The sequence below is a fragment of the Plecotus auritus genome (genome assembly GCF_963455305.1).
Source record: "Plecotus auritus genome assembly, chromosome: 5".
Lineage (NCBI taxonomy): Eukaryota > Metazoa > Chordata > Mammalia > Chiroptera > Vespertilionidae > Plecotus > Plecotus auritus.
The window spans coordinates 163,678,590-163,697,069 of record NC_137776.1 but is presented as its reverse complement, the minus strand read 5'-3'; the positions used below and the strand labels follow the sequence as shown (position 1 = coordinate 163,697,069).

General features: G+C 38.9%; 1 protein-coding gene across 2 annotated transcripts in view; it reads right to left on the bottom strand.

Annotated features, from left to right (window-relative positions):
• Positions 1 to 18,480, bottom strand: part of TMEM38B (transmembrane protein 38B) — a gene marked incomplete at its 5' end in the record, with an annotated part of 81,032 nt that overhangs the window by 59,239 nt on the left and 3,313 nt on the right. For both annotated transcript variants that reach the window (XM_080667949.1, XM_080667950.1), the window contains one exon: positions 5,239 to 5,395. In XM_080667949.1, the coding sequence (XP_080524075.1) occupies positions 5,239 to 5,395 (157 nt within the window). The remainder of the gene's footprint in view (positions 1 to 5,238; positions 5,396 to 18,480) is intronic.

Below are 18,480 nucleotides of genomic sequence, written 5' to 3'. Positions count from 1 at the left end.
TGATCTCCAGATGTGAGCATCACCAGCTATTGTACTAAAAAAAGATGACCTTTCCAATAAGTGCATTCATAGAATCCCTTAGTTTAACTTGTTAAGAGTTTAAAGTACATTCCAAACATCACTTTATCTCTCAAATTAAAATCAAATGAACAAAGATTATATGTTCTCAACATTAAAACCTTAAAAAATAGTAAAATATAATGTGTCTTTAAGCAAGTATCATGTTTTATAATTAAGGGTCTATGAGAACAGAGATAATACTTGTATTTCCAGAATCCAAAACAATCTACTAAATAAGCACAGATGAAAGGACTAGATACCCTACGTTTTGAATCCTGGCTCCTTGGGCAAGTTATTTAACCCTTTTTGCTTCACCTTAGCCTTAAATGAGAATAAAATAGTATCTATCTTACAGGTTTCTTGTGAGGTTTACAAGAAATAATATATGTAAAGCACATAGAAAACTGTCTGGGACATAGTAAATATACATCAGTGGTTGCTATTGTTGTTGTTTTGTAATGACCAACAAAACTAGAATTGTTAAAATGCTCACCAGCAGAAGAATAGATAAAATATAGATATTAATATAATAAATTATGTAGCAGTGAGAGGGAATGTACTATAGCTACATACAAAATACAGATTAATCTTAGTAACATAATGTTCAGTGAAGAAAACAATCCCAGAGAACTATATAGTCATGTGTCACTTAACAGTGGGAATATGTTCTGAGACATGTGTCGTTAGGCAATTCTGTTGTGCAAACATCATAGAGTGCACTTACTGCACAGGGGACATCACAACTAATGGCAAGGGTTCGGAGAAGATGGTAGCAGCAGTAGCCACATAGATTTTGATCTCTTCAAATCTCCACATAAAAACAGGCAAGGCATCTAGACAACAAAACCAAAATCCCATCCACAACACCTGAAAAAAACTATGCGACAAGGTACCCTTCCAAATCCCAAAATGCAGAGACAATTCACCAACACCCACAAGGCCTGCACTGTTTGAAAGGAAAAACAAAACAATAAGGTGGCAACTAATGAACCTAATAACAACTCCAAAATACCTAATGTGTAGTCACTGCAAAGCATGTCAGGCCAATTAGGAAAACACTGACAGTAGCTGAAACTAGGAGTGATTCTGGCACCTCTAATACTGCGTGAGACAAAAGGTCCATGATAAGAAGGTCTGAAAAGAGGTTGAATCAATTTAATCACCATGAACTTCCAAAACTGATCCACCCAGACTATATTCTAGAACAAGCCCACACTGCGAAGAAACTACTGGTGTAAAATCAAAACTGAGGAGAGTAGAACAACAGAAGAAAGGAGACCCAGACCAAACTGGGGCAGGAGAAAAGACCTAGGAAATCTCAGAATGCAGGCCAACCTCTTTAGAACACTGGATAAAAACAACAGAGGCAGAGCTCTACAAAGTCAGAAAAACTTCCCTGAATTCCACCTCATGCTAAAAGTTAAATAAACCTAATTACCCATAAAAGTGACCAACAGAAAAGGATCAAGGTAAAATCCCATACAAATTTATTATAAGAAAAAAATAAATAAATCCCTGCAGATAATAAATCCCTACAGAAATCACTCAAGAAAATATGTCCATAAAACATATCAAAACTGCAACCTACTATTTTATTTTATTTTTTAATTTTTTAAATATATTTTATTGATTTTTTTTACAGAGAGGAAGGGAGAGGGATAGAGAATAAGAAACATCAATGGGAGAGAAACATTGATCAGCTGCCTCCTGCACACCTCCTACTGGGGATGTGCCTGCAACCAAGGTACATGCCTTTGACTGGAATCGAACTTGGGACCTTTCAGTCTGCAGGCCGACGCTCTATCCACTGAGCCAAACCAGTTAGGGCTGAAACCTACTATTTTAAAACAAGCTAAAGACATTATGAAAGTGGTAACAATACATAAAAGAACAACATACATCACAATTAGAAAAACTGAGAACTGAAGATAAAATACTCATGAAGTAAGAAAAAAAAATAATTTCACAAATGAAGATCAAACTGGAAGAAAAATAAAAAGAAATAAATATAACAGTGTCTTCAAAACACAGAATACAAAAAAGGAAAACACTTTAAATTTTAAGATAAAAGGTTCACTAAAGAAAAGCAAAGGAAGGATAATATACCAATAATAGGAAGAAAAGGGAAGAGAACAAATACTAAAATAACTTTCTCAATTAAAAAAATAAATGTGTAGCTACTAAAAAGACATATCACACACCTAAGAATACCGACCCAGAATAAACAATGCTAAGACATATTTTGTTTAAATTTTTAGGCTTTGAATATATGCACTCCTATGTTCACTGCAGCATTATTTACAATAGTATATAGTATGGAAAAGTATAGTATGGTTGCTAGTTCAAAGATATAAACAGCCCAAGTTCTCATCAATAGGTGAGTGGATAAAAAAGCTGTGGTACATTTACACAATAGAATACTACTCACCCATTAAAAAGGATGGAATCTTACCTTTTGCGACAGCATAGATGACCTGGAGTATATTATGCTAAAGGAAATAAGCCAGTCAGAGAAAGACAAATACCATATGATTTCATTTACATGTGTATCTAAAGAACAAAACCAACAAGCAAAATAGAAACAGACTCATAGATACCGAGAACAGACTGGTAGCTGTCAGAGGCGAGGGGAAAGGAGGGTTGGGTGGAAAAAATGAAGGAATTAAAAAACACACAAAAAACTCATAGACAGACAACAGTATGATGATTACCAGAGGGAAAGGGGGCAGGGGAAGATAGGAGAGGGTAAAGGGGAAAGAAATGGTAATGGAAGGAAATGACTTGGGGTGGTGAACACAATATATAATTTAACTAACTGATGTCACCCCAATAAATTTAATTAAAATATTATTAGACTTTACTGGGGGAGGGGAATCTTTTGGGCATCTAGGAAAAAAAGCATGTGACTTATAAGGGAAAGAAAATTAAATGATCATCAGATTTTTCAAGAAAACAGAGTAACATTTAAAGTATTCAAAGATAGAAAATGTGATCCAATGACTTTCATCCAGTAAAATTCACTTTTAAGTACAAAAGATAAAAACTTATGAATATGTGAGAATTCAGGGACTACTGTTCTTGATGAATCAACTAGAGAATAAGCTTTAGACAACCAAAGTTACTAGAGAGACAAAGATATAAGGATTTGTGATAAGCATTAAATACACAGTTAGATATGAAACTAAGACTAAATAAGGATTAAGAAGAGTATATAGTATGGAAAACTATAGTACGGTTGCTGGTTCAATTACCAGTCAGGGCACATGCCCGGGTTGCAGGCTTGATCCCCAGGAGGCAACCTACTGATGTTTCTGTCTCACATCAATGCTTCTCTCTCTTCTCTTCCTCTCCCTCCCTCTCTCACTCATTAAAAAAAAAAAAAAAAAAAAAAATCATAGTCTAAATGCATGTGACTAAGACTAAAAAATCTAAGTCTAAATTTTCGCTTATGTTAAGGGGGATAATAAAAGATCTGAGATTAACAAATAATTAAACACTATACTATTAATTCACTATATAAAAATGCATTTCTGCCCAGCAGCATGGCTAAGTGGTTGAGCACTGACCTATGAACCAGGAGGTCGTGGTTCTATTCCCGGTAGGGGCACATGCCCAAGGTTGTGGGCTTGATCCCCAGTGTGGGACATGCAGGAGGCAGCTGATCAATGATTCTCTCTCATCATTGATGTTTCTTTCTCTCTCTCCCTGTCCCTTCCTTTCTCAAATCAATACAAAATATATATTTTTAAAATGCATTTAATTTTCCATGTGTAACATACCTTTTAGTTTAAGCCAAGAAAGAATATTATTTTTAGAAAAGCAAGTTTATTTCATTGAAGCAATCAACTAGCCAACATCTAAAATTCCTTGCTACTCAAATACAGAAATCCCTTAACTAACAACATACAAAAATCCATTCCTTTAGCAATGTAGTTACTGAACCTACAACTGTACCTGCTACACTATCCTATATAATAAAAGTGTAATATGCAAATCGACCGAACGGCCACAGTGGAACAACCATCCAGACGACCATCCGGGACAATGCTATGACACCCACTGGTGCCAGGCCAGCCAAGGCAGGTGCGATGCGATTTGTCAGGGACCCGGCCATCGCCCCATGATTGCCCCGCAGAGGAAGGCCCAGGCCACCGGCCGGCAGGGCGATCAATCGGGGGGCTCCATGATCGCCCCAAAGAGGAAGGCCCAGGCCACCAACCAGCGGTGGGTGGGTGGGGCCTCCCTCTGTGAGGGAAGCCTGGGTCCTGGGTGCCTGCAGCCAGAGGGAAGCCCGGGTCCCGGAGGGAAGCTAGTGCCGGCGGCCAGGGGAAGGAAGGCCTACTCTTACACAAATTTTGTGCATTAGGCCTCTAGTTAACAAAATAAAGTCCCTGCTCTGGTAGGCTGTTATTCTACTGGAGTGAGACAAACCAACATAAAAAGAAATGAACAGATAATATGTCAGGTAGTAATCAGTCTAAGAAGAAAAATAAAGGATGATGTGACAATCATAAAAGAGGAGGTGCTATTTCATTCTGTCTGAAAAAAAAGAAAATATGAAGCTTCTGGGGAATGTTAGCAAGAGAGAAGATAGCGTATGGGAGTGGGGTTGGGGGTGGGGCAATGGTAAGATATGTATACATATAATACCTTAATAAAAAATAAAAAAAAGAGAGAAGATAGCAAGCACAAAGGCACTAAATTTGAATTGTAGGAATCCAAAGCAATTTCTACTCATATTTTTCTTCACTTCAAAACTAAATTCAAAACAAATCAATGTTAAATCTGATAAGGCTCCCAAAAATCCAACAGAGTATGACTTTGGTATACCGTTGGTCGCATTCTTGATTTTTTTCCTGTGGTGTGTCCGTGTGTATGGGTTACGTTCATAAGATAAACTATTTGGGGCCAAATATTTGATGGTCTTTCATATTTGAAATGCTTCCACTAAAGATACATTGAGACAATGGTAACAATAACTGCCTCTGGGAGAGGATAAGAGAGAAGAAGGGTAAGAAAGAAACACTTTGCACATAAAACCTTTGGGATTATTTGAGGTCCTTCCTTTGCATATGCATTAACTTTTCAATAACATATTTTTAAAGAAAAAAATTCCATTTAATAATAATTTACAAAACAATGTTTTAAATATCTAAAGTTCGCCAAAAGGCAACTTACCAGATTGAAGATGCCAGTAATATATTAGTGTTGTTTGCAAGAAACCTCAATGGAGGCTCTGCAAGCAGTAAACAGGATAAAATTCCTCCACCAAAACAGTGGAGCATAGCAGTAAACCAACTTGAAATAGGATTCTTCCATGCCACCGCCGCTGCTCCTGAAATGGTAAAGTAAAAATGATATGAGAGAATTGTATATTAAATAACTCCCAAAGTACCAGTAGTACTAAAGAAATAGCAACTTTTTAATTTCATAATTTTCAAAATTTATCATTACTCATGGGTGTGACAATCACAATCATCATATCTTTTGTTCTTTAAATCAAGACTAATAACATTTGTTAAGACATGGGTGATTTGGGGCAACATTAAAATACTCTGTTCAGGCTCTTACCACCAGTTTCCTAGTAGCATAAATAATATCCACACCTACTATTTCCTTTCATTCCCAACCCTACTGTAAGTACTACCAGTTGATATGTCAAAAAGATATATTAAGAAAAATGTATAATCTTAAGTACTTAAAAAAAATGGAAGTCTAAATAAATAAACTAAGCTTTCAACAAGACAGGCTAGAAATAGAATAAAATAAACCCAAAGGCGAAAGTTGATGAGGAACAGATATTTACATCATCACAAAATGTCTCTGAATGCTGAGGCTAGGACTTCCAGTACTATCTACAATAATAAAAAGATAATATTCTAATTAGACGGATGTCCTTCCAGCATCATTCTGGACAAAGCCGGGGCTAGAGCAAAGCCCAGGTCCCAGGTGCCTGCCGGAGGCCAGAGGGAAGCAAGTCCGGGTCTCAGGTGCTAGAGGGAAGCCAGTGCCAGCAGCCGGGGGAAGGAAGGCCCATTCTTACACGAATTCTGTGCATCGGGCATCTAGTGTTGAATAAGAGTGGTGAAAGTGAACAACCCTGTCTTGCTCTTGATCTGAAGGGAAACACTTTTGCTTCCATCCTCCTCCCCCTCCGGCTGAGTATGAAGTTGACAATGGGTTTGTCTTATATAATAGCCTTTATTATGTTAAGGAATGTTCCTCTCTAGTCCCACTTTGCTGAGTTTTTATCATAAACCAGAGGCCCGATGCATGAAACTTGTGCAAAGGGTTCGGCCCCCGCAGCCACGGCAGCTGCCTCTGCCTCGGCCCCCGCCCACCGCGGCTGCGTCCAGAAGGACATCCAGTCTAATTAGCATATTATGCTTTTATTATTATAGATGGGTGCTGCATTTTGTCAAATACTTTTTCTGCATCTATTGATATGACCATATGATCTTTCTTTTTTCTTAATCCTCACCCAAGCATTTTTTTCCATTGATTTTTCAGACAGAGTGGAAGGAGGGAGAGAGGAGAGGGGAGAGAGAGAAACATCAATATAAGAAAGACACATCGTTTGGCTGTCTCCAGCACGCACCCTGACCAGGAATCGAACCCAAGACCCTTTGGACCATGAGCCAATGCTCCAACCACTGGGAAAACTGGCCATATGATCATTATCCTTAATTTTGCTTATGATACATCACAATAACTGATTTGTGGATATTGTATCAACCTTGCATCCCCAGAATAAATTCCACTTGATCATGGTGTATGATCTTTTTAAGAATTGATGGATTCAGTTTGCTAACATTTTGCTAAGGATTTTTGCATTTATGTTTATCAGGGATATTGGCCTATATTTTCTTTCTTTGTAGTGTCCTTATCTGGTTTTGGAATTAGAATAATGTTGGCATTGTAAAATGACCTTTGGAAGTCTTCCCCACTCTTGAATTTTTTTGGATAGCTAGAGAAGGATAGGTGTTAGTTTTTCTTTAAATTTTTGGTAACATTCACCTGTGAAGCCATCTAGTCCAGGACATTTGTTTGCTGGGAGTTTTTTGATCACTGCTTTGGTTTTATTAGTTGTAGTCTGTTCAGATTTTGTTTCTTCTTGATTCAGATTTGGAAGAATGTATGTAATTAGGAATTCATCCATTTCTTTCAGATTGTCCGATTTGTTGGCATATAGTTGTTCATATTTTCTTATAATCCTTTGTATTTCTCTGGTGTCAGTTGTTACTTCTCTTTAATTTTTTTAGTTATTTGAGTCCTCTCTCTTTTTTTCTTGATGAATCTAATACAAGGTTTGTCAATCTTGTTTATGTTTTCAAAGAATCAGCTCTTGGTTTCACTGATCTTTTGTACTGTATTTTTAGACTCTATTTTGTTTATTTTTATTCTAATCTTTATTTATCCTTCCTTCTCTTCACTTTGGGCTTTTTCCTGTTCCTTTAGTTATAAGGTTAAGTAGTTTATTTGATATTTTTATTATTTCTTGAGGTAGGCTAGTATTGCTATAAATTTCCCTCTTAGGGCTGCTTTCACTGTGTCCCACAGATTTTGGGTGGTTGTGTTTTCATTTTCATATCTCTCAAGGTATCTTTTAATGTCTTCCTTGATATCATTGACAACCAATTCACTGTTCAGTAACATGTTATTTAGTCTCCATGTGAATGTGTTTTTCAGTTTTTTTATTGTAATTAATTTCTAGGAACATACAGATACTCAGAATACCCAGAATAGGTGTGCAATAAACTAAATGTTAACTCTTATCTCTTGAGAAAAGCTTGGGATTAGGGAAGATGATCAAAGCAGCTTTAAATTTATTTTGTTTATATTATTTAATTATATTTGAATTATTTAAAATAAAATGTTCATTTATTATCTGTATATTTAAACAAAATTCTAACACATTATATCATATCCTATCTGAGGAATACAATGCATCTATTCTAGAGAAGTAGCAACTTTACATGACAAAAAGAAAAACATATGTATATAAATAATAAGTACAGGAAGAAATCATTAATGGAGGAGGGAGGAACCAGAAAACCAAATATTTCTATAGGTACATACACATGTTAAGTAATACATAAAATTAGGTCTGCAATAATATGCGACCAAAGTATTAACTATTGGTATCTCTTAGGGGGAAGCCCATTTATGCAAAAATGAACAACAAAGTAACTATGAAAATGTATATGCAAATTCAGTACAGTAACATCATCCTACTTGTATTAACATGGGAATGCATTCGTATGTACTCAGGAGAAAAAAAAAAGAGCGATATAAATATTTAAATAGTGCAACCCACCATTCCACACAACAAAATGTGCCCAGGAATGAACATGAGTTGGCAGATGTGAATTTTCTGTGGTGTACAGATCCTGTCAAGAAAAGTGATGTCAAGGTTTAATGATACCCATCTGGTGACAACTCAAGAAATGGTGACCTGTTCCAATCTGGAAGAAAAATTAGTTACAAGAAACTTACTAAAAGACAAAATGTCAATCTCCAGTGTAGCAATAAACCAAAGAATTTTTTAGAGTTATTTTGATGACACATGATCTTGCTGTCTTTAAAGCTAATACCACTATTTCCCTAAATACATATATGTTGTTATCTAACTAAATATGTGTATAGGCACTGTTCAGTATTGCCGCATACAGTGATGACTGATTACAACATTGGTTAGTCAGCACAGTGTGATCTTCTGGTCAATGGGCACTAGCTGCCATACTGAGCAATCCTCATGTTGAAAGGCAATATAGAGTGCTTAATAGTATGGAGTCTATGCCCAGCCAGTGTGGCTCAGTGGTTGAGTGTCAACCCATGAACCAAAAGTTCAACAGTTCAATTCCCGGTCAGGGCACATGCCTGGTTACAGGCTCAATCCCCAGTAGGTGGCCAATCAATGTTTCTCTTTCAGCAATGTTTCTATCTCTCTATCACTCTCTCTTCCTCTCTCTAAAAATCAATAAAAACATAAGTTTTTTTAAGAGTATGTCATCTAGAGCTTAATTACCCACAAATAAGTCCTGGTTCCAGCACTTACCCTTTGTAGTGAATGCAACAATTTGTTTGCTTTCCTATGTATGTATGTATGTATGTATGTATGTATTTCATATTACAATTAATTTCCCTTAATTGTATCACAAGTGAGAAAGGCTGCTATGATTGCACACCAGTTTTGTGATCTTTTTATACGCCCTCTAACCTCTCTAAGCTTAAATTTCAACTTTCATAAAATGGGAATAATGCATAACTTATAAGGATTTAAGATGAGTGAGTATACATAAAAACATGTATTTATTACCTAGTTCATGGCACAGACTCTGTTGATTTATCTGCTGAATGGATTGATCATTGACAGCAGAAAAAAAGAGGTATGCAAAATGCAACCCTTGGGCTGCTTCTGACTCAGTTCTCTGAGCCCAAGCTATAATTCTTTTGAGCTCTTATTGCAAAGCTGGGATGAGAAAGGCACATCATGGCACTGAAAAAGTACTCATAACACCAACCAGTCTTAAATCATTGAAACTAAGATCTTATTAGGGAAAAAAGAAAAGAACAGAGTTGAAGGGAGTGTTCCCCTCACATCAGTCCTAATTTTCAAAATGTCACCTGGAAAAAATTCTCTAACTCACACTGGCCTTTCTATAACACTCTTTTCAGTACACACACTATGGTAACACATTTTAGAGTAAGAGGAATTTATGATAAAGTTCTTTGGATGCTATGTTTCTTTGTATATACCATACTGGTATCAGAATCAGTTTAATGTGAAGTTAAAGTATGAAAATATAGAAAGTTAAACAGAAACATCTTGCATATCTTTAGAGCTTACAAAAAAATATTTGATAACAAAATATAGTTCTTATGTTATTTTTAATTTCTTCATATTTTTATTTTTATTTTTTTTAAATATATATTTTATTGATTTTTTACAGAGAGGAAGGGAGAGGGATGATAGAGAGTTAGAAACATCGACGAGAGAGAAACATCGATCAGCTGCCTCCTGCACACCTCCCACTGGGGATGTGCCCGCAACCAAGGTACATGCCCTTGACTGGAATCGAACCTGGGACCCTTCAGTCCGCAGGCCGACGCTCTATCCACTGAGCCAAACTGGTCAGGGCAATTTCTTCATATTTTTAAAACAAATATGTATTTCTTACCTAAGGAGCAAGCATGTTGATTAGAATACATTATTTTATTTTTAACATACTGACATTTAAAAGAGAAAATTCTTGCCCTGGTTGAGTGGATAAGTTAATTGGAGCATTGTCCCGTATACAAAAAGGCTGCAGGTTCAATTCCCAGTCAGGGCACATACCTAGGTTGCAGCTTTGATCCATGGTCATGGCACTTACAGGAGGCAACTGATCAACGTTCCTCTCACCTCTCCCTCTCTTTCTTTTTTTGTTTTAATTTTTAATAAATCTTTATTGTTCAGATTATTACAGGTGTTCCTTTTTTTTTCCCCCATAGCTCCCCTCCACCTGATTCCCCACCCCACCCCACCCCATGCCCTTACCCCCCGCCACTGTCTTCATCCATAGGTATAAGATTTTTGTCCAATCTCTTCCCGCACCCCTCACAGCCCCTTCCCCCTGAGAATTGTCAGTCCACTCCCTTTCTATGTCCCTGATTCTATTATATTCACCAGTCCATTCTGTTCTTCAGATTTTTTTTAAAATATATTTTATTGGTATTATACAGAGAGGAAGGGAGAGGGATAGAGAGCTAGAAACATCGATGAGAGAGAAACATCGATCAGCTGCCTCCTGAACACCTCCCACTGGGGATGTGCCCGCAACCAAGGTACATGCCCTTGACTGGAATCGAACCCGGGACCCTTCAGTCTGCAGGCCGACGCTCTATCCACTGAGCCAAACCGGTTTCGGCTCTTCAGATTTTTTATTCACTTGATTTTTAGATTCACTTGTTGGTAGGTATGTATTTGATGTCATTTTGTTGTTCATAATTTTTATCTTTACCTTTTTTTTCTTCTTCCTCTTCTTAAAGAATACCCTTCAGCATTTCATGTAATCCTGATTTGGTGGTGATGAACTCCTTTAGCTTTTTCTTATCTGTGAAGCTCTTTATCTGACCTTCAACTCTGAATGATAGCTTTGCTGGGTAGAGTAATCTTGGTTGTAGGTTCTTGCTATTCATCACTTTGAATATTTCTTGCCACTCCCTTCTGGCCTGCATAGTTTCTGTTGAGAAATCAGCTGACAGTCATATGGGTACTCCCTTGTAGGTAACTAACAGTTTTTCTCTTGCTGCTTTCAAGATTCTCTCTTTGTCTTTTGCCCTTGGCATTTTAATTATGATGTGTCTTGGTGTGGTCCTCTTTGGATTCCTCTTGTATGGGGTTCTGTGCACTTCCTGGACTTGTAAGTCTATTTCTTTCACCAGGTAGGGAAAGTTTTCTGTCATTATTTCTTCTAGTAGGTTTTCAATATTTTGCTCTCTCTCTTCTTCTGGCACCCCAATAATTCGGATGTTGGTACGCTTAAGGTTGTCCCAGAGGCTCCTTACACTATCTTCATATTTTTGGATTCTTTTTTCTTTTTGTTTTTCTGGTTGGGTGTTTTTTGTTTCCTCATATTTCAGAGCTTTGGTTTAATTCTTGCGGTCCTTTGATCTACAGTTGAATTTCTGTATATTCTTTATTTCAGACAGTGTATGCTTAATTTCTGACTGGTCCTTTTCCAATTTTTTGGCATTCTCATTCAGATCCTTAAAGGTTGCCAAAACCGGTTTGGCTCAGTGGATAGAGCGTCGGCCTGTGGACTGAGAGGTCCCGGGTTCGATTCCGGTCAAGGGCATGTACATTAGTTGCGGGCACATACCCAGTGGGAGGTGTGCAGGAGGCAGCTGATCGATGTTTCTCTCTCATCGATGTTTCTAGCTCTCTATCCCTCTTCCTTCCTCTCTGTAAAATATCAATAAAATATATTTTTTTTAAAAAAAAAAGATCCTTAAAGGTCTCACTAAGTTCCTCGGAGGTTTTTAGAAGATTCTTGAGTAACCTTATAAATGTGGTTCTGAACGCTATGTCATTCAGTAGTTTTCTTTCCTCCATTTCTTTCATTCATGACATGTTTCTTTGTCTCCGCATTTTGGCTGCTTCCCTGTGTTGATGGAGTGGCTTTGTGTGGTAGGTAACCTATAGGGTCCAGTAGCTCAGCCTTCCCAATCACCTGAGGAGGACGCTCTTGGTACACCCCTTTGTGGGCTGAGTGCCAAGTATTGGTGTAGTTAAGCCTTGATTGCTGTTGGTACACTGGGAGGAATTGACTTCCAGGCCAATTGGCTGTGAGGACCCGCTGTGTCTATAATGGAAGAACTGCTGCACTGGAGACACGCTTATGGGGCAGGACTTGTTTCATTGGGGCTTTGGTGCTCACTGAGTCTGCCTCTTGAATGTGTCACTTATGGATGTGAGGAGTTGAAATCTGGTGTCTCACACTGACCACTAGGTACACTGGCTTCTGGATCTCCAATGGGGTGCGGGTCAGCTACTGTCTGAGGCCACCCAGCAGGCGCTACAGCGAGAACTACAGTTTTCTCCTCTTTGCTTGGGGTTTGGAGGTTTTGGAGCTGTCTGACCTGGGTTGCAAGTTTGCTAGGTTAAGCTGCAATAGGGCAGGCCATTCATATGCTAAAGCCGCTGCTTGGAGCTTGGGTGGGTTTGTAGATTGTGCAGGGCGGGGTCTCAGGGCGTCACTAGGCTAGGGTGCGGCAAACAGTGATGGCTGCCAGTTAGCCAGCTGTGTCTCCGACCGCGTCCCCGCGTCTCGCGCCCCAGCGCAGTAAACAATTATTCCTGCGCACAGCCCTGCAAGCAAGCCACTCTCACTTTCCGACCCGATGGCAGACAGTCCAGCTTCTCCCCGTAGGAGTTTGGGTCCCCCGCGTCTCCCCAGAAACTGGAGTTCGGAGTAATCGGGAGCTTATCTCCCTTCGGGTTGAAAAAAGCAGCGCTCCCAGTCGCCCGCCGCCAACCCAATTCGCATGCCTCCGTACTTCAGCTTTTCAGCGCTTGTGCACGTCTCAATGCTCTTTTCTCTTTCCTTCTAGTTGTAGAACTTCCACTCAGCCAGCTTTCCCGTGGTTCTGGGTGATAGACGTTTTGTCTTTTAGTTGTAGTTTTGAAATTGTTGTGCGAGGCAGCAGTTTAGGTGTTTACCTATGCCACCATCTTGGATCCTCCCCACGTCTCTCTCTCTGCCAGGTCCATGTCTGCGGGTCCCCGCCGCCGCTACCGCCATGCCCGAGAGCAAGTGCCGCGGGCCGAGCTGCCGGGCTCTGGGCGTCCACGCCTCGCCAGCGCTCCCCAAGGTGGCCCGCGGTGTCGCCCGGCTGCAGAAAGCAGCTGAGCTCAAACCGGTTTCAGCTGCTCCAGACCCCTCTCCCTCTCTTTCTCTCTCTCTAAAAATCAATAAAAACATATCCTCAGGTGAAGATTCAAAAAAATTTTTATTAATAAATAAAAATTAAAAATAAAAGAGAAAATTCTGTCCTATCTGGAATGTAAATATTTGTGATAATAATTCAATAGAATTATTTTCCCCAAAACTCTCAGCAAAATTTGTCACATTAGCATATGAATCTAATTCAAAGTATAAGATGTTTAAGTACATACATATAATCACCTATGAACTTTAACATCAAAATATTTTCATTATGAGAGGCTTTTGGTCAAAATGGCAGCATAGATAAATGCGGTACTCCCATCCTCCCACAACCACATAAAAAATACAACTAAACTACAGAACTACCTGAAATCTGGATGAACAGAAGTCCTACAACTAAGGGTATATAGAAGAAGACACACTGAGACTAGTATGAGGGTCAGAGAGAGAAATGGGCTATCCATATGTGGTAGACAAAAATTGGGAGGATTATCTCTGCTGCAAGATGCCCCCTGAGGAGCAAGGGGTCCCAGCCCCACACCAGGCACCCCAGGCCAGTGTTCCAGTGCCAGGAAGATAAATCTCCATAACTTCTGGCTGTAAAAAACAGCAGGGATTGTGGCTGAGTGACAGGGAGGGCTGTGAGAGTCCCAGGCAGTTCCTCTTAAATAGACTAATTCGGATCTACTCCGAGTTCTAGCATGGGGGCAGCAGCTAGAAAGACACCAGGGACACAGAGGGAAGAACTAAAGTATCTGACATCAAGGCAAGAGCTGGAGAGGCAGCTTTCTCCCAGACGGAAGTGCTAACAGAGGCCATTGTTCCTTTTATGAACCCTTCCCCCACAGAGCCGGCAGGAGGGAGTCATATCTGAGTCTCCATCAACCTGGCTAACACTGTTCACCCTACCCTGTTGATTTCCTTAGACCCAATCCCACCCAACTTGGGGGCTCACCCAAGCTGTTTTTCAGTGGCTTTTCCATACAAAAGGTATGTCTTGGCTCATGCTTCAGACTTTCCTGAAATCTTTCAAACAAGCAGCATTTGGCCTTGGCATGCCCATACCCTTCGCTAATTGGCTACAGGACTGGCACTACAGGCAGCCAACCTTGGTTCACAGATTGACCTCGCCTGGGTACCTCCAAGCCCAGCACAAATAGCAACCATCTGCAGTTCACTTTGTAGCTTATACCGGGTGGCCCTAGGGTAAACACAGGCAGTAGCTGACCTTGGCCTATACCACCTGGGGGGCCCCAGAGCTAGCATACCCAGTGGACAGCTTCTTGTCAAGGCACTACCCAACCACCTCCACAAGGAACACACTCAAGAGGTGGACTTAGCAGGCACTGCTGAAGTAAGTCCTGCTCTGTGGGGTGGGCACCAGCACAACTGATCCTCCACAGTGGTGGCAGCCAGTCCTTGGAGCCAATCGACCTGGGGGTAAATCCCTCCCATTGATGTGCCAACAGCAATCAAGGCTCAACTGCAACAGGAGGGTGTGCACAGCCTACACAAGAGGGCACACCTGGAATGCCTAGATGGGGTAAAAGGGGAGCCAGTCCCAATGGACCCTACAGGACACCTACTATATTAGGCCACTCTATCAAGTCCAGGAGACACAGCAGCTCTATTTGATTCATAGAAACAAACATAAGGAAGCTGTCAAAATGAGGAGAAAAATAAACATGTACCAAATGAAAGAACAGAACAAATCTCCAGGAGAAAAAAATGGAGACAAGCAATCTACTAAATGCAGAGTTCAAAACACTGGTTATACGGATGCTCAATGAACTTAGGGGAAAAGTAAATGAACTTGGAAAGAAATTCAACAGCATAAAAAAGGACATGGGAACCATAAAAAAGAACCAGTCAGAAATGAAGAATACACTAACTGAAGTGAAGAATGATTTACAGGGAATAAACAGTAGAATGGATGAAGCTGAGAATCAAATTAGCAATTTGGAATGCAAGGAAACAAAAAACACCCAATCAGAACAGCAAAAAGAAAAATGAATCCAAAAACATGAAAATAGTGTAAGGAGCCTCTGGGACAATTTCAAATGTACCAACATTTGCATCATGGTGTGCCGAAGAAGAAGAAAGAGAGGAAGAAATTTAAAACCAATTTGAAAAAAAATGACAGAAAACTTCCCTAACTCGGTGAGGGAAATAGACATAGAAATCCAGGAAACACAGAGTCCCAACCAAGATGAACCCAAAGAGGCCCACACCAAGACACATCATAATTAAAATGTAAAAGGTTAAAGACAAAGAAAGAATCTTAAAAGCAGCAAAAGAAAATCAGTCAATTACCTACAAGGGCCATAAGAATGTCAGCTGATTTCTCAACAGAAACTTTGCAGGCCAAAAGGGATTGGCAAGAAATATTCAAAGTTATGAAAAGCAAGGACCTATAATTAAGATTACTCTACCCAGCAATGGTATCATTTAGAATCAAAGGACATATAAAGAACTTCCCAGAGAAGTAAAAGCTAAAGGAGTTCATCACCAAACCAGTATTACATGAAATATTAAAGGGTCGTCTTTAAAAAGAAGTAGAAGAAAAAAAAAGAAAAGAAAAAGAGCAAAAATATGAACAATAAAATAGCAATAAATACATATCAACAGTTGAATCTAAAAAAATAAACAAACAAAACAGTACAGAAACAGACTCATATATACAGAGAACATTTTGACGGCTGCCAGATGGAATGGAGGTTTGGGGATTGGGTGTAAAAAGTGAAGGGATTAACATGTACAAATTGATAGTAACAGAATAGTCATGGGATGTAAATATAAAAATACAGCATAGGGAATATAATCAATATTCTAACTATATATGGTATCAGATGGGTAGATTTATTGGGATGATCACTTAGTAAGTTATTTAATGTCTAATCACTGGGGTGCATACCTGAAACTAATATAATACTGTATGTCAACTGCAATTGAAAAATAAAAAATGATTAAAAAATATTTTCATTATGAAATGAAAGCTAAAATAATAAAGTCACATTCTATTCCCATAAATTCACTTAAAATCACATCTACAAAATAATCCCAGGCTCTGCCCAAAATGAATCATTAGACTATGTATGAAAATGTTTCATTGACTTTGTTATAACAAAGCTTGGAAAAATATTTTTCGATACATTGCATACATGACTTTTTTATTTTACATACTCAATCTATTTTAGTTCCACAGTGTGTGCCTATTTTAAAGAACTAGTTGCACTGTAGCTATTTTCCAAACAGTTAACATTTAACTTGCTGGTGACTGATGACTTCCAGAAAGCAGCAGTTCTAGCTTTCTTAAAGCCTCAACTCCAGGTGTTAAGTATTTTTAAATTGTATATTAGTGAACTTTTACCCTAGTCTTTGCCTATAGATTTATCTCCTTAAAAAGAGAAAAATTAACAACATAATCTACCTCATATGCCTAAAGTATGCTTTTCATCAAAATTACTAAAAATAGTCATGTAGGCCCTAGCTGGTTTGGCTCAGTGGATAGAGCGTCGGCCTGCAGACTGAAGGGTCCTGGGTTCGATTCCCGTCAAGGGCATATGCCCGGGTTGCAGGCTCGACCCCCAGTGGGGGTTGTGCAGGAGGCAGCAGATCAATGATTCTCTCTCATCAATGATATTTCTATCTCTCTTTCCCTTCTCCCTTCATCTCTGAAATCAATAAAAATATATTTTAAAAAAATAGTCATGTAGGCAACAAACGCTTAGAGATTGTCTATGACACAGTAGATTCCAGGAGTTTTTGATCAGGTTTGAATCATAGTGGGCCAAATAAAACTACCACCCACCCACCTGTGGTTATTACCCTAGTTCCTTAATATATAACAAGAATAGATATATTTGGCAACTGGCACAATACCTAAACTGATCCTCAAATTCAAAGATCATTAGGGTAAGAATGGTCAAGTAGAAATCCTTAGAGATATTTTTAAAAAGCAGTATCACAAAGATGGGTGCCATAACCAAAAACATGAAAAATAGAAAAGATGGTGATAGCTATCATGTGCCATTCAACTTGCCTGTTTGGTCTATAGAGAAGATGGATGAATTTGGAGAAGGACTGTGATTATCATAATCATAAATGTGGACAGGTAGTGACTCCAATTGCAGCCGGTATTCCAGATGCCATATTGTTACTGGAACAAAACAAAATAACCCCTGTAACCTGGTAAGCAAATGCTTTTTTCTCCATATTAATTTGCAAAGATTCCCAGAAACACTTTGCTTTTACCTGGCGAGATTAAGAGTACACTATCACATAGACTTGCTTCGGGTCTATGTCAACTCTCCTGCGCTCCAACGAAAGTTAGAACCTTAGAGGAGAGCTCTTTAGAGTCAAAACTGAGGCTCCTGAGAAGGGGATACTGCCCAGCTGGTGTTCTAGTTCAGCTCACTCACTGCACTAATAAATATCCCAAGCTACCCAGTCAGTGTTTGAACTAAATACTGGTCTCCTGACTTTATGAGCTCTTTCTACCACACTACACTCCCTGACCAATATTTTCTGTCAGGTCGCTAAAATATTCAAACTTTCCTTTCAATTAAAACACGAAAGACAATCTAATTAAGATTCTCTAAACACACAGAAGTAAATTGTGGGTTGTCATTTCTGAGACATCCTTTCCCACCCCACACTGGGCAGAATCCTTTTAAAACATCATATAACAAAGGGGGTTTGGGGGTCATTAAGAATGTTCTATTTTAATAGATGTTGATTACATAGACAGTCACTGTGAAAATTCATTGAGCTGTGCATTTATGATTTTTGCACTTTTCTGTATGTTTTTATATGGGGATTCATAAAGATTGCAAAACTATGCTTCTGCCTTTCCAAAATGGTAGAACTTAACATTTAAAAGGGTGAATATAATGTAAGTTAAACCTTGAAAAAGCCTGACTTAGAAAAAATTCTTGCAGCAGCAGTGAAGGGTTTGACTGCCCCTGCCACTGACTGGCCGTTCTCTAGG